General features: G+C 40.7%; 1 protein-coding gene across 1 annotated transcript in view; it reads left to right on the top strand.

The window, feature by feature from the left end:
• Window positions 1-17442, top strand: part of LRRC36 (leucine rich repeat containing 36) — a 38296-nt gene that overhangs the window by 17169 nt on the left and 3685 nt on the right. Inside the window, 7 exon segments of the mRNA XM_066242855.1 lie at window positions 3231-3671; window positions 6133-6384; window positions 6387-6418; window positions 10434-10599; window positions 11917-12062; window positions 12969-13092; window positions 17287-17401. Of these exon segments, the coding sequence (XP_066098952.1) occupies window positions 3231-3671; window positions 6133-6384; window positions 6387-6418; window positions 10434-10599; window positions 11917-12062; window positions 12969-13092; window positions 17287-17401 (1276 nt within the window).

Raw genomic sequence — 17442 nt, forward strand, 5'->3', positions numbered from 1 at the left:
CCTGAGGCAGAGGCCACAGAGCCATCCCCAGCGCCCAGGCCATCTTTGCTCCAATGGAGCCTCGCTGCGGGAGGGGAAGAGAGAGTCAGAGAGGAAGGAGAGGGGGAGGGGTGGAGAAGCAAATGGGCGCCTCTCCTGTGTGCTCTGGCCGGGAATCGAACCCGGGACTCCTGCATGCCAGGCCGACGCTCTACCACTGAGCCAACCGGCCAGGGCCTCTTCATTTATTTTTTTCATCTCAGATTTCTTTCTGAGACAATTTTTTTCTAGCTTATAGTATATCTTTTAGAATATCCTTTAATATGGATCTACTGACAATGAACTCTTTTAGGTTTTATTTGTCTAAAAATGCCTCTATTTCATCATCTTATTAAAGGATATTTTTGCTGGGTATAAATTTCTAGGTGGACAGAATATTGAAGGTATTCCATTGTGTTCTATTTTTATGGTAGCTTTTGAGAAGTCAGCCAAAGATCTGTCATTCCTGCAAGGATAACCTATCCTTTTTCCTCTGCTTTTAAGATTTTTTCATTTGTCTTTCGTTTTCTGTAGGTTTACAATGTCATGTTGGTTTCTTTTTTATCCTGTTTGGTATTTATTATACTTGAATCTGTGAATTGTGTCTCATTAGTTCTGGAAAATGTTTCAAATATTGCTTGTGTCTCAGTTTTTTTTTTGTCTTTCTGAGACTCTTTTTTTTTTTTTTTTTTTCATTTTTCCGAAGCTGGAAACAGGGAGAGACAGTCAGACAGACTCCCGCATGCGCCCGACCGGGATCCACCCGGCATGCCCACCATGGGGTGACGCTCTGCCCACCAGGGGGCGATGCTCTGCCCATCCTGGTACAGAGCCACTCTAGCGCCTGAGGTAGAGGCCACAGAGCCATCCCCAGCGCCCAGGCCATCTTTGCTCCAATGGAGCCTTGGCTGCGGGAGGGGAAGAGAGAGACAGAGAGGAAAGCACAACGGAGGGGTGGAGAAGCAAATGGGCACTTCTCCTGTGTGCCCTGGCTGGGAATCGAACCCGGGTCCTCCGCACGCTAGGCCGACGCTCTACTGCTGAGCCAACCAGCCAGGGCTCTTTCTGAGACTCTTGATTAAATAAATATATGTTGAAGATTTTCACTTTGTCCTCTTTGTTTCTTATTCTTTTATATTTTTCATTGTTTTCTTTTTTCTTTTGGGGGAGGGTTCTGGTCTGCATTCTGGATAATTCTTTTGATCCATCTTTATGCTCACTAACATTTTCTTCAGCTGTATCTAATCTTCTGTCTGCTGCACTCTTAATTTTAATTGCTTTACTTTTCAGTTCTATAAATTTGATTTGGTTCTTTTTCAAATCTGCTGGGTCACTTTTTCTACAATTGATTTTTAGAGAGAGAGGAAGAGAGATAGACATAGAGAGAGAGAAAAAAACACCGATTCATTGTTCCCCTTATTCATGCTGTCACTTGTTGACTCTTGTATGTGCCCTGACCTGGGATTGAACCCACAATCTCAGGATGTCAGGACAAAGCTCTAACTAACTGAACTACCCACCCAGGGCCTTGGGTCACTTTTTTTATAAGCAGAATATTTCCAGCTTATTTTATATTTCTTTAAATATAGTAAACATAACTGTTGTATAGGCTACATCTGTTAATTCCAATATCTGAAGTTTATCAGTGTTTGTTGACTATTATTTCTACTCATTCTCATTTGTGTTGTCTCATTTCTTTATTTGTTTTGGCTATTTTCTGGCTATTACATGTGAAAAATTATATGTAAGAATGATTTAAAGTCTTGCATGAAGTATCTTTTTCAGATCAGATTTTCATTTCCTTCTACATGGCCCTCAGGGGTTTGGGGTTTTATTAGTTTGGGATTACCTTAATCCAAGCTCAAGGCTTGAGTTCAATAGACCACCCAGATGATGCAACTTGGATTACCAGTCAGTACAAGGGCTGATTTAGTTCCAATTTACCTTTACTCTGAAGGTTGTATCCTGCTCAAGATTTCACCTTAATGCATGTTGTGGGGAGCAGGAATGTGGCGTGGTTTGTCATACTCCTCACCATGGATGGATCCTGGACTTGAACTTCTGTACCTGTCACCCTAAAATTCCTTAGGGTGAAAGTGACTCTAAGTGCTAGATTTAACCTATATGAGTTCTTGCTGTTTCCTAGAGTTTGGCCTAGAAAATCCTCACCAGCTCATTAGCTCTTTTATGCTTTTGAGAACATATATCACCCTACTTTTTAAATATCTTCAACAAGAGGAATAGTCTGAATTATCTAATATCATTAATTGTTCTTAGAGTCTCTTTGTTATGTAAAGATATTATTTTACAACCTTTCCTGGCTAGCCCTGGGTGAAACATTGATTTTTTTTTCAATAAAAATAAATTTATTATTAATTTTAATGGGGTGACATTGATAAATCAGGGTACATATGTTCAAAGAAAACATCTCCAGGTTATTTTGACATTTGATTAGAAACACTGATATTCTTATAGATGCTATTGAGCTATACTTGGTTCCACTTTATTAAAGTTAATGTGGCTAACTCAGATAGAGTATTTTTCTTTCCTAAAGAAGACTTAAGCATATGCAGCTCTGAAAGCCCCAAAGAGCACAAAGACTTCTCTTTCTGCCTACTGCCCTACTTGTCCCACTCTGAGCCTTTTGGATATAACAGATACAGCAGGCAGAGAAAAATGCTGTATAGTGGGTTAGGAATTGTCATAGGTTTTGCTACTACCTGCTATTTAATTGGCTTAGGATAGTGGTTCCCAGTGTGTGAACCTAGAACCTCTGGGGGTGGGAGTGGGCTTAGCTTTACTGTGGGGAGTCTATGAAATCATAGACCTACCAACTATTGTCCATTGGCTGAATAAGTAAGATCACAACGATGTCATGTATGGGTGCATCAAAAATTTTTGTATGAAAATAGCATCTAGAAAACTCAAGAGGAAATTCCTAGGGGATTAAGTTGACATGAAATTTATCTCCAGAATGTTACAGATTCTTTACTGTTTACATAATATCCAACATGTTTTTGTTATTTGTTGTTATTCCATGTAGAAGTCCTTTCATCACTTTATGCTACCATTTATCAAAATTATAAACCATCTCTTCCTGACAAATTTTTCTGATAGATAGAGGTATGTCCAGTATAGAGCAGTACCCTAACTGGGCCAAGAAGAGTTCTCATTATATTTTGTTCTTTTTTCTTTCCCTTGGTGGTGATTAGAATTCAGACACTACTCACCTTGCCAGTCCACAGTCCGATCCCCAGAGAAGACGGCTAGAGAAGGGTACCGAATATCTTTTGTGGACAATAAGTCTTCAGGTTCTTCTCCCGAAAAGGACATGATACCAAAACCTGATACTTATCATCTTACCCATGATGCCTTATCGGGTAAACGCCTTGATGTGGGTGATTCTAGCCAGATTCATCCCTATCAGTTACCTTCAGATGTTGGTCTGGAAAATTATGATAGTCATTATTCTCAAACTCTATCCCTACATGGAAGTCTTGGTAAAAGGCCTCAAAGAAACAAGAACTACCGCGAATATAGAATCAAGCCTTCAAATGACATAAAGGCTACCACATCCCATTCCTGTGGAGACCTGATGACTTCTCTGCCAAACTCTGACTCCAACACTGGAAGGCTTTTGAAACTTAGTTCAGGTAATAGCTTCCTGTCGGTTTATAGGCCTTTTTCATAGGCATAGAAATGGAAGGTAAAACTGGAAATTTTGGAATTAACATTTCTTAAATTGCATTAGCATTACTTAAATTGTATTTCAGAGTTTCCAGTGGTCCATGGGTCCTCCAGAAATCTTCAGAGAATGAGTTTAACCTGATAAGTATATTAGAGAAATGTGAGATATATTATGGAAATATATTGTAGACGTGTGAGTTTCATATATATTATTTTTGTTAAATAGCAACCCAGGACCAATTTTAGTATCATCTAGTCTTCTCTGGTCACAGTTACTTCTATTCTGAGTTACTTTTTCAGAAAAAGCTAGTTTCAGGGTAAGTGTTAGTTAGTTATTAATATACTAAACAAAATTTATTAAATACCTACTATGTGCCAGATAATGTTCTAGCTCTGCAGATAAAGTAGCAAGTAAAAATAAAGTTTCATATATATTTTACCATAATAAAAAAAGTCTCCACTTTCATGGGACTTCCATTCTAAAGAAGATAAGACAGATGATAAACAAGTTAGCATAAAAATGTATGTAAGGTTATGATAAGTGTCGTGAAGCCAAATAATGTAAAGGTATAGACTGTGATAAGGGGGGGGGTGATGTTTTAAACAGAATGGTCAGGGAAAAGTTCTCTGATGCAAATAATAAAAATAGAAACTCGAATGAGATGAGAGTATAAGCCATGTGGATAATTTCCATAGGGAAGAACTTTCTAGACAGTGGAAATGGAAAGTGCAAAGTTTCTGAAGATGGAACATGCTTCGTATGTTCAAACAAGGAGGCCAGTATGGCTGCAGCAGAGTGAGCAAAGTGAGGTACTGTGTATAGAGGAAGCAGGTAGTCAGACTTTTATTCTGGGTGAGATAAGAAGACATTGGAGAGTTTGTAGTAGAGGAGTGACATGACCTAACAGAATCACTGTGGCTTCTGGGTTGAGAATAGAAAATTGGGAGCAATGGTAGAAATTCAGAAAACCATTTAAGAGGTTGTCTGGTGGTGGAAGTGGTATGTATTGATTCTGAATATGTTCTGAGATTGAGAATGAAATGTGAGAGAAAGAAGGTCCAGATGACTCCCTGTCTTGAGTCTGAATAATTGGAGAATGGATTTATTTATTAAGATGGAGAAGAGTGGGACAAACAGGTTTTAGGGTAGATATCAAGAATTTTGTCTTAGACATAGTAAATTTGAGGTGCCTATTAAAACTTCTCAGAGATGCCAATTTGATAATTAGACATATTAGTCTTGAGTTCAGGGAATTAAAAGTGCATGGATGGCATTAAAACTGAGACTGGATAGGATCTCACCTAAGGAGTAAACATAGAAAAGAGATCTGAGGACTAATCTTGAGCCCTTCAACAATTAGAAATCCAGTAGGTAGAGAGAAACCAGCATGGAGAGCAAGAAAGAAGCAGCCAGCAAGGGAGAAGGAAGAAAGGCCAAGAGGGAGCAGTGTCCTGAGAGCCACGTGAAGAACACCTTTCAAGGAGGAGGGAGTGATGGATATTGTGTCAGATGACTTTAACAGAGAGGTTGTGAGCCTGGGACTGAGACTTGATTATGGTATTTGGCAATGCATTAGTGAGCAGCTTCAGGAGACTCATGGTTAATAAAAGCCTTACTGAAGTGAATTCGAGAAAGAATCGGAAGAGAGGCAATAGAGTTACCGAATATATACAACCCCCTCAAGGAGTTTTCAGTGAAGGGGAGCAGAGACATGCAACTGTAGCTGGGAGGATGTTGAAATCAAGGAAATAATGATGGAGATGATCCAGTAGAGGGAAAATTGATGATGCAGGAGAGAAAAGGGAAAATTACAATTAAAAAAAATCCTTAGATAGTGCAGAGGAGTTGGAATCCAGTCCATCAGTGGAGAGGCTGGCCTTAGATGAAATATAGAGAGTTCATCTATTATAACAAAAAGGAATTCAGAGAAGTTATGAGTACAAATACATAAATAAATAGATTTAGTGGTGGAATCACATAGATGTTTCCTTTGATTGCCTCTGTGTTTTCAGGAAAATAGAGACCAGCACTTGAAAGTGAGGAAGGAGGAGAAGGTGTTGGAGGTTTGAGGAGAAAAGAGATTTGAATTGGTCATCTCAGAGGAGAGCAAAGCAAATTGACTAGAGTAATGTATTAAGACAGCTGGGCAGTACAAAGGCCCAGCTAAAATCGTGGTCATGAATTAAAGTGAAGATAATGAGGAGATGCATGTTGTTCTCCAGCCACTTTCCACTGGTGTAGGCCTGGAGTACGTGGATAGTTGGATTTAACTGGAGTTGGGGTTTTGTCAGGTGGAGGAAGAAAGAAAGGATCCAGAGAATTAGGGTACAAACTAGGGAGATTCTGACCCTTGATGGGGTAAGGATAAAAGTGAGACAAGATCGAGTTGAAGAACAGGTTCATCTCCCAGCCTATTTCCTTCACAGATCTGTATGCCACAACCCATTTCAACAGTGACCCTGCTCTGCTGGTCAATGTAGAACAACAATTATCCACAAGCCTCGGGGATTTAACTGCAGCACATGGTTCTTTTCATAACAACTCTGTCCTGGGAGACTCTCTACGCATGCTGCAGCTGCCTACTGGGACTTCAGAAAACAGAGAGAGTTTGACTAAGAGGTCCTTGAGCCCATCAAGGAGAGGATTCAAACGGAAGGACAATATCCTTGCCACACTGAATCCAAAGGGTTCAGAGATGCTGCAGGCAGCGAGGCAAGTGTTGGCTTATTTGTGCTTGTGAATGAAACATCTCAGATGAGAGACCAGAATGGGGTTCTTGGGGGAGTGGGGTTCTGATCAAGAGTGCTAGGTATTTAAAGGAATTTTCAGAGGCCATTGGTTAATACTGCCAGGCCAAAGCCTGTGATTATTCTGCCCTTGGGCAAGTCATTCCCCTTCTGCCACATTTCTTCACTTTCGCCACGGGGAGACTGTGTTTCCCCGAGCATAAACATGGTGGGGAAGTACTTTGATAATAACAAGTGGCAGAGTTTACCACAGGAAAGAATTCAGGGGCTCAGGCTTGGCTGAAGAGTAAACTCTGTAGCACTGATGTTTATTATGTTTACACATTTGCTTTGGCAACAATTAACTGACTTGCTTGAAACCTTTCTTCTAAAAGCATTGCTTTTCTGTCTAGAAATTAAAATTAATCCAATTTATTTCCTAAGTAGAAGCAAGCAGAAGAATTAGATTTATCCAAGGTATTTTTAGCTGAGAGTGGCTCAGAGAATGAACAACAAATTGAGAACCATTCCCTCAAATAAAATATAATTTACTTTATAAAATAATAGTATGATAGTGTTGTACTATAGAACTTTCTTATTTTTCAGTTTTTATTCAGTAACTAAGTTTTTGTCACTGCCTTTGTATACATCATCTGTAGAGAATGCCTTGTATTCTCATCTGTTTGAGTATTAATTCTTCTCCAGGCCCTACTTCCATCATGAAGCTTTTTTCTCTTTATTTTAAGAAACCCGGCTCTCTGATCGCTTTCTTTCCTGGAATCCATGCTCCTTTGTCATATGAATCATTTATTTTTTTATTTTTTTATTTTTTTACAGAGACAGAGAGAGGGATAGACAGGGACAGACAGACAGGAACAGAGAGAGATGAGAAGCATCAGTCATCAGTTTTTTGTTGTGACATCTTAGTTGTTCATTGATTGCTTTCTCATATGTGCCTTGACCGCGGGCCTTCAGCAGACCAAGTAACCCCTTGCTCGAGCTAGCAACCTTGGGTCCAAGCTGGTGAGCTTTTGCTCAAACTAGATAAGCCCACGCTCAAACTGGCGACCTCGGGGTCTCAAACCTGGGTCCTTCTGCATCCCAGTCTGACGCTCTATCCACTGCATCACCGCCTAGTCAGGTGTGAATCATTTATTATTTAATCATATACTATCCTATAGGAAGCGGGGGATTTAGTAAAGAACAACAATTTCTAATCACTTATTTTTCAGTTGAGGAAAATCTTTTAATACATTGGCATGGGTTTACAGGTTTGATTTTTTTTAACTCTTTAAATACTTTCTATTCAGTTTTTAAAATTTCAGAGGTGGCTATAACTTTTGCACGCCAAAGGGGGCAATCTTGCAATGCTTTCTTAGCTTTTTTCCCTTTTTTCCATTTTCAGCCACTGGATACCTATTTTTCCAGACAATATATGTATTTAGGGTGAAGGTATAGGAACACATTGGATATTTGGGATACTATAATAATAAGACATATTCTAGGAAAAATTTTCACCTCTATGTCATATATATTGTTAAAATAGCTTAATCTCAGTACTCTTTTCTGGACAATCTTAAAAACTCACATTTCTTTTTTCCTCTTAGATATTATTTTTCTTTACATGAAAAGTTCTAAAAGAACTACTAAGATGTAAATATAAAAGAAATACACTGTTCAGTTTCTAGAAAGGTATAAATCAGAAAATTGCTAAAAAGATCATTTTAAAAGCCCCGACAAGTTAGCTCAGTTGGAGCATCATTTCAAAACACCAAGGTTGCAGGTTTGAACCTCGGTCAGGGCACATATGAGAAGCTCAACTAAGTGGAACAAGAAAATGAATACTTCCCTCTCTCTTTCTTTCTTCCTCTCTCTGTGTCTCTAAAATCAATCATTAAAAAATTTAAGTTATTAATAATAATTCCATGATACACAAAATTAAACAACATAAATTTGTTATTAGAAAGTTTATTTTTTACCACTGACTTTAGAATCATAGGCAAGTTATAAAAATTTATTTTGAAAAGCCATGAAGCATAATTTGCTGAAAATTAAGACTCAGAAAAATCAGCAAAATTATGCCAAAGTTTATAAAAATTATTCCCAATTCTCACTACATTGTGATAGATGAAAGAAAATCTGTAAAGGCATATATATTTCCAAGATACACCCACAGAAGTACAAATATATGAAAAACCAAGGACAATAAATACTCATTTTTGACAAGTTCCTCTAAAGTGGTCTTGTGGTATAACCAAACTTTCTGTAATTTTTCTCCCCCATCAAGTTGTTAATTTCTTAAAGTGCCTCACTTTTTACCTCTTTATTTGTTCACAGTCCTTATACAGAACTTTCTTTTTTTTTTGTATTTTTGTGAAGTTGGAAACAGGGAGGCAGTCAGACAGACTATCGCATGTGCCCAACCGGGATCCACCCGGCATGCCCACCAGGGGGCAATGCTCCGCCCATCTGGGGCATTGCTCTGTTGCAACCAGAGCCATTCTAGCACCTGAGGCAGAGGCCATAGAGCCATCCTCAGCACGCAGGCCAACTTTGCTCCAATGGAGCCTTGGCTGCGGGAGGGGAAGAGAGAGACAGAGGAAGGAGAGGGGGAGGGGTGGAGAGGCAGATGGGCGCTTCTTCTGTGTGCCCTGGCCGGGAATCAAACCCAGGACTCCTGCATGCCAGGCCAACACTCTACCACTGAGCCAACCGGCCAGGGCCTATACAGAACTTTCAATGCACATGGTCAGTGCTCAGTACAGAGCTGCTGAATAAATGTTTATCCCATTTGTAATGCCTTTCCCTGTTAATCATAGGCCACACGTGTGACTCAAGTCATAAATATCACTGTCTTTGGTTTTCAGCTTTACAGCTGTCAGATACAACAGCATTAGCTAATTAATCATCTATAGCTTTTATATGAAAAAGAGCCAAATATTGAGAAATACTTTGGCTGTTTTTAATATATATTAGCTTTCTTGAAGTCCATGAGACCTTACAGAAAAGATTGATAGATAGATCTGTCCAGTAAAATCCACAATTTTTTAAATCCTTCTGCTATATATCTATATATTTATTTACTCATCTCTGAATTAATAAAAAACAATTGTGAATTTTACTGAACAGATCTATCTATCTAAATGCATAGATGACTCTTACTGAATAAAACTTATCTTTAGTATTAGGTCCCACAATAACATTTAACATTTAAAATGTTATAGGCTATTTAATATATATTAATATACTAAATATATGCTTATCATGAGTTATAATTTTTATTAAATTACTCCCTATTTTATTTTGTGATATAGTAAATTTTTTTTTCTTTTCTTTTTTAACAGGGTTAGAGAGAGAGAGTCAGAGAGAGGGATAGATAGGGACAGACAAGAACCGAGAGAGATGAGAAGCATCAATCATCAGTTTTCCGTTGCGACCCCTTAGTTGTTCATTGATTGCTTTCTCATATGTGCCTTGACCGTGGGCCTTCAGTAGTCCAAGTAACCCCTTGCTCGAGCCAGCAACCTTGGGTCCAAGCTGGTGAGCTTTGCTCAAGCCAGATGAGCCCGCGCTCAAGCTAGCGACCTCAGGGTCTTGAACCTGGGTCCTTCCGCATCCCAGTCCGACGCTCTATCCACTGCGCCACCGCCTGGTCAGGCGATATAGTAACTTTTAAAAAATGTTCTGCAATTTAATCTTTCCATATTACATAGCATAATATATTGAGCCACTGATGTAGGTGTCAAAACATTTTTTTTCTTCTGAAAATCATCGCAGAAAATTATGATAGAAGATACTGTAGCCTTGGAAATTATCCTTGAATATATTACTGTATTTGCCTTGGACATTAATATTTAAACTTATCTGAAAGATGACATCATCTTGTTTTTCCTTTTCCTTTTTTTTTTTTACATGTTAACACTTTAATTGTCCAGACTCTTACTTCCCTTATTGTGTAAGAATGACAAATGGTTGGGTTTTTGTGTTGTTTTTTTCTTGAGCCTCTCTCTAGTGACCTGGGCAGTTTGCATGGTTTGCCAGGAAACCACAATCCCCAGATCTCTGCCAGAACCTCCCATGTGGCCACTGTCCTCAGACAGCTCCTGGAGCTGGTGGATAAGCACTGGTCTGGCTCCGGCTCCCTCCTCCTCAACAAGAAGTTTCTGGGTGAGTGCTCTTAGCTCCGGGAGCAGGGCTCTGACCTTGTTTCTGTTCTATGAGGAAAACTGTTCTTGTGATCACTTACCAAAATTTCTCAAGAACATAGTAATTTAAAAATCTGCATTTTTCTCAGTCTTCTTCCTCTATTTATCTGCACTCTTCCGTCATGTACCTTTTTTTTTTTTTTTTTTTTTTTGTATCTTTGGATAATATGTAGAGTAGTGAGATATGTAAAATACAGCATGGCTATGTTAATAGTTAAAAAGGATTTTATGATCCTTGGGAAAGTGCCAGTAATAAATACAGTAGAAACTGGGTTTGATCATCAGAGTTCTGAGATGCCTGTTGAAATTTATGATTTGAAAAACTCAAATGAATAAATGACCTAGACTCTATATAGAGCTGCTTTTTATTTATTTATTTTATTTTTTTGCACTTTTCCGAAGCTGGAAACGGGGAGAGACAGTCAGACAGACTCCCGCATGCGCCCGACCGGGATCCACCCGGCATGCCCACCAGGGGGCGACGCTCTGCCCACCAGGGTGCGATGCTCTGCCCCTCCGGGGCATCGCTCTGTTGCAACCAGAGCCACTCCAGCGCCTGGGGCAGAGGCCAAGGAGCCATCCCCAGTGCCCGGGCCATCTTTGCTCCAATGGAGCCTCGCTGCAGGAGGGGAAGAGAGAGACAGAGAGGAAGGAGAGGGGGAGGGGTGGAGAAGCAGATGGGCGCTTCTCCTGTGTGCCCTGGCCGGGAATTGAACCTGGGACCCCTTGCACGCCAGGCAGACGCTCTACCACTGAGCCAACCGGCCAGGGCCTGCTTTTTATTTTTTTTTAGGAACTTCAGGAAAACCTATATTGCAAATGTTGCCCCCATGTGTTTATTTGTGGCTTAATGGGAGAATTCAAGGGGCTTTCAGTATTGGGAAAAGTTTAAGTAAAAAGTAGAAACTTAACAGTTATTTAGGCTTAATCTTTTTTCTTTTTAATTTCTAAAGAGACATACAAGAGAAGAAATCTTATCCCAATTCCTTTCCTTCCACATTGCTCTCATTTTGTAGGAAATTATCCCCAGGAGCCACCCCTTGGTGACTGGAGAATAGCACAGAGCCCACATTCAGGAGGGTCTGCTGTTGTTTCTCCACATAGGACATGGGATATAATTTTTTATCCATCATGAAACTCCTTTTACAGCCACTTACTAAATTCTTATAAAAAGGGGATATTAGATTACCTTGTTTGTCCTACAGAGCTGCTAGTTAGGTGGTTATTGACTAGGGATTCTGTGCTTTAGCTTTTAAGATTGGCCCTGAATTTTTGGCAGGTCCTGCCCGAGATTTGCTTCTGACTTTGGTGGTCCCTGCTCCTTCTCAGCAGTGGTGTCGCTCACATCCTGAAGATGCATCAAAAGCCTTTCGCAGGAGGGAGATGGAACTGAAGGAGGCTGGGCAGGTGGTCCCTAACGATGTGGTATGCCTCTTTCATACTCTTTCCCACTCTTCCCTTCCTAGAAAATGATGGATCAGCAAGACTAGAATAGCTTTGTACCATAAACATCATCATCACCATGAAAACCTAGATGTTCCTGAACCCAAATACAGAAAAGTTATTCTGGGCAAATCAGGAACACAGAACTTGCTAGGACAAGGACAACTCAGAGGTTCTACAGGGATGACGCCTTAATCCTTGCCCTCACCCAAACATAAAGAAAGACTTAAAATGGAAAAAGAAAAAAAAGGCCCTTGAGTGAAAATATTTAGGATCATGGCCTTGAAGGTCTTGGTTTGATTCTGATAAGGGAAGGTAAATGTCTCTGGGATTGTTTTTCCTCCTCTTTGGATGGAGCAGCGAGCCCTGAGCCAGGGGCCAGTCCTAGAGCATTAGGCTACTGGCTCTGGGAGAGGAGGAAGGGACTCATATCCGTAAGTCTTCTTTCCCCTTTTCCTAACATTAGAGGATTTTCAGACATCAAGTTCAGTTTCTACAAACTTTAGATAGATGATTCAAAATGTTAGCCTCTTGTCAGAACAACCACTTGTTCTGCATGAGTAGTGGATAAATCACAGGAAAAATTGCAACTCCATATGATAAATTGGTTTGCTGCACTTTTACCAATGAATTGAAATCCTAGTGAGAAAGAGAGATGCTATCCTGCTACAACAGAGTGAGTGACCCCTTGCTCAAGCCAGCAATCTTGGGCTTCAAGCCAGCAACTATGGGGTCATGCCTATAATCTCACACTCAAGCCAGTGACCCTGCACTCAAGCTGGTGAACTAAACAGCTTTATCACTAAACAGAGGGAAAATTCTCTGTCTTCTAAAAGCACTCCTTAGAATTTCAGATTCTTAATGTCTTTGTATTTTACTGGTCCAAAGGAAAGTTTGAAGCAAAAACTGGTCAGAGTGCTGGAGGAAAACCTCCTTTTATCAGAAAAAATCCAACAGTTGGAGGAAGGTGCTGCCACCTCAGTTGTGAGTGGGAACCAGCCCCACAATTATGGTAAGTTCAGGAAAGCAGTATATGGTATGTCTCCAGACAGTTGTTTGTTTATAGATGGCTCATAATAAGCTTTATTATCTAGAGCTCACATGGCTTCCTGAATGGAAACCATCATCTTGCCTCAGAGTTGTAATGCAGGTGACTTGATTTACCAGATGAAGTTCTCTTTGTCACTGTAAAGCAAGTACAAATGTTGTTACTATTATTTTTGAGATTATTAATATTTTTGAGAAAAAAACACATTTTTTTCTGATTATAGCAGATTACATTCTTTTTTTGTGAGAGAGACAGAGAGATGGACAGATAGGGACAGACAGGAAGAGAGAGAGATGAGAAGCATCAATTCTTCATTGTGGCTCCTTAATCATTTATTGATTGCTTTCTCATATGTGCCTTGACCCAGGGGTGGGTGAATAGAGGGGCTACAGCAGAGCAAGTGACCCCTTGCTCAAGCCAGCAACCTTTGGGCTCAAGCCAGCAATCATGGGGTCATGTCTATGATCCCACACTCAAGCCAGCAACCCCACACTCAAGCCAGATGAGCCTGCGCTCAAGCCAGCAACCTCTGGATTTCGAACCTTGGTCCACTGCATCCCAGTCTGATGCTCCATCCACTGCGCCACCACCTGGTCAGGAGCAGATTGCATTCTTTATAGAAAGTTTGAAAAATATAAGGAAAACAAAAACTACATTCCCAGCTGTAACTACTGTTAGTGTTTTTGATATATTTTCTTTTACCATACTCCTCTACATATATTTTTAACTCAAAATTAAAATTTTTGTCTTGATTTTTAAAAAATAATTTATATATAACAAAATGCACGCTTTTTTTTTTATAAGTGAGAGAAAGGGAGATAGTGAGACAGATTCCCACACGTACCTGACCAGGATCCACCCAGAAACCCCATCTGGGGCTGATGCTCGAAATCAAACAAGCTCAGAATGCACACTTTTTTTTTTTTTTTTTTGTATTTTTCTGAAGTTGGAAACAGGAAGGCAGTCAGACAGAAGCATGTGCCCGACTGGGATCCACCCGGCATGCCCACCAGGGGGCGATGCTCTGCCCATCTGGGGCATCGCTTTGTTGCAACCAGAGCCATTCTAGCACCTGAGGCAGAGCCCATAGAGCCATCCTCAAGCACCCAGGCCAACTTTGCTCCAATGGAGCCTTGGCTGCGGGAGGTGAAGAGAGAGACAGAGAGGAAGGAGAGGGGGAGGGGTGGAGAAGCAGATGGGCACTTCTCCTGTGTGCCCTGGCCGGGAATCAAACCTGGGACTCCTGCATGCCAGGCCAACACTCTACCACTGAGCAAACCGGCCAGGGCCAGAATGCACACATTTTAAGTTGAATGAGTTTTGACAAATATATGCACTCATTTAATTCCTTTCTAATCAAAATACAGCACATTTCTGTTTCTCCAGAAAGTTCCTTTAGTTCTCCCACTCTCTACCCTAGAAAATCACCAATTTGATTCTCCACCCTAATGTTATTTGGTCGTATAGGCATTTCTTTTAATGTCACACAACTATACTTTATTTATCTAGTCCTCTAATAGTTGTTTTTAATATATATTAGCTATTATAAATAAAGCTGCCAGCCTGACCTGTGGTGGCGCAGTGGATAAAGAATCAACTTGGAATGCTGAGGTCGCCGGTTCAGAGCCCTGGGCTTACCTGGTCAAGGCACATATGGGAGTTGATGCTTCCTGTTCCCATCCCCTTCTCTCTCCCTCTCTCTCTCTCTCTCTCTCTCTCTCTCTCTCTCCCTCTCCTCTCTAAAATGAATAAAGTCTTTAAAAAAAAAGAATTCAAAATAAATAAATAAAGCCACCATTATTTATAATATAAATAATTTTAAAGAATTTCCAAATATTCACCTGCACCAGGTGGTGGCACAATGGAGATAGAGCGGACTGGGATGTAGGCACCCAGGCTTGAAACCCCAAGGTCGCTGGCTTGAGAGCAGGCTCATCTAATTTGAGCAAGGCTCACCATCTTGAGCCCAAGATCACCGGCTTGGGCAAGGGGTCACTCACTCTGCTGTAGCCACCCCCCCCCATCAAGGCACATATGAGAAAGCAATCAATGAACAACTAAGGTGCCTCAATGAAGAATTGATGCTTCTCATCTCTCTCCCTTTCTGTCTGTCCCTATCTGTCCCTCTCTCTGTCTCTTGTCACACACACACACACACACACACACACACACACTATTCAAAAGACCTGAAATGAAAGAAAAGACCCTATAGTGAAAATGCTTCTCTAAGATTGTCTTTCTTCCCTTCGGATGGAACTGAGAGTCATAATATTTATACTACAATAATAATGTGGCTGTTAACATCTATGTACATTACTCTTTGTGCACATTTCAGACTATTTTCCTGGGAGCATTCCTTCCAGTAGAATTAGTGGGTCAAAAGATGTGGACATTTTTTATTTATGTGAGAGAGAAACACTAATTTGTTGTTGCTCTATGCATTCATTGGTTGATTGTTGTATGTGTCTGGACCAGGAATCGGACCCATAACCTTGAATCATTGGGACAATGCTCCAACCAACTGAGCTGCCTGGCCAGGGCAAAAGATGTAGGCATTTTTGAAGCTTTCGTTACACATTGCCAAATCACTCCCCAAAACGTTTTTTTCAGTTTACACATCAGCAGTAAGTGTATTTGAATGCCTTTTCACTCTACCCTTGCCCACAATGGGTTTTTTTTTTTACTTTTGCCATAGTTTTGATTTGTACTACTTTATTTTTTGTGTGGGTGACAGAGACAGTGAGAGAGACAGAGAGAGGTACAGATAGGGACAGACAGACAGGAAGGGAGAGAGATGAGAAGCATCAATTCTTCATGTGGCTCCTTAGTTGTTCATTGACTGCTTTCTCATATGTGCCTTGACGGGGGGGGGGGTGCTACAGCAGAGCGAGTGACCCTTTGCTCAAATTAGCGACCTTGGGCTTCAAGCCAGTGACCTTTGGGCTCAAGCCAGCGACCATAGGGTCATGTCTATGATCCCACGCTCAAGCCAGTGACCTGGTGCTCAAGCTCAAGCCAGATGAGCCTGCACTCAAGCCGGTGACCTCGGGGTTTCGAACCTGGGTCCTCCGCATCCCAGTCTGATGCTCTATCCACTGCACCACTGCCTGGTCAGGCTGTACTACTTTATCATTAGCATAGTTTAGTTCAGTATTTTAGATAAAGTCTATCTACCCTTGACTTTAACCCTCCAGCTCAGTAGCCCTAAACAAATATTATGGGGCATTTCAGTTTATATGAGGAACTTGATTTGGAAAACAGCACTCTGTTCAGCCTCATCACATCTGATTTGACAAATCTGAATAATCACAGCATCTCCACTCACCGACTCTGAAAACAGGTCACTGTTTGTTCACTAGATACCTACTTTTCAATCAGCCATGAGGCCCAGTATTGATTTTGGCTTACTGGTGATAAAGACAGCAGTTGCAGCACTGCTTTCCACCTTTGAGAATCTTACTACTCAAAGTGTGTTTACAGATCAGCAAGATTAGCATTATCTGGGAGTGTGTTAGACATGCAGACTGTTGGGCTTCACCTCAGACCTACTGAATCAGAGTCTGTTTTTTAACAAGATCTCCAGGTGATCTGTAAGCTTATTAAAGTTTAAGAAGTACAGTTCTAGAAGACCAGAGTTCGCGTGCTTGTAACTACCTCATTATTGCAGGCAGTGGTAATATATTTGGGGAACTATGTCTGAGTGTCTTGGTTACAAGTTTAGTTTCTGCAAGCACTAACCATGTATGTGCCTGACACAGTTCTAGATGTTTGCACGTATCCATAGAAAATGAAGGACATACATTCATAAACTAAAATAGAGGATACAGAGACCTAATATTTGTTGACTTCCTATGCTAAATGAGGACAGGTGTCTCATTGACTCCTCATGATAGTGCTATGGGGCAAGGTTATTAGCTCTAGTAAACTTCAGAAAAATGGAATAATATTCAATATTAAGTGGTTGAATTTTCATTCAGGTCTGTTTGTTGCTAATTCCTATATTCTTGCCACCATATCTTCTGTCTCTAAGGAAGGAATAATGAAGTGTGGAGGTGGGTGCAGTGAGGAGGCCCCTAATTCTTCAAGATGTCCTTAAGCTCTGCTCAGAGATCAGCTGCTTGGAATCCTGCTCACCCCTGGCTACTGTGTTCTTTGTAGATGATCTTCTGCGCAAAAATCAACAGCTGAGCTCACAGGTGGTTTGCCTGAACCAGGAGCTTGTGCAGCTGAAAAAGCTGGAGGAGACTGTGGCCCTTCTCCATGAAAGTCAGAGGTAGGAGTGGGTCTATCTAGCTGGCTTCTGGAAGTAGATGC

The sequence above is a fragment of the Saccopteryx bilineata genome, chromosome 9, assembly GCF_036850765.1.
Source record: "Saccopteryx bilineata isolate mSacBil1 chromosome 9, mSacBil1_pri_phased_curated, whole genome shotgun sequence".
Taxonomy (NCBI): domain Eukaryota; kingdom Metazoa; phylum Chordata; class Mammalia; order Chiroptera; family Emballonuridae; genus Saccopteryx; species Saccopteryx bilineata.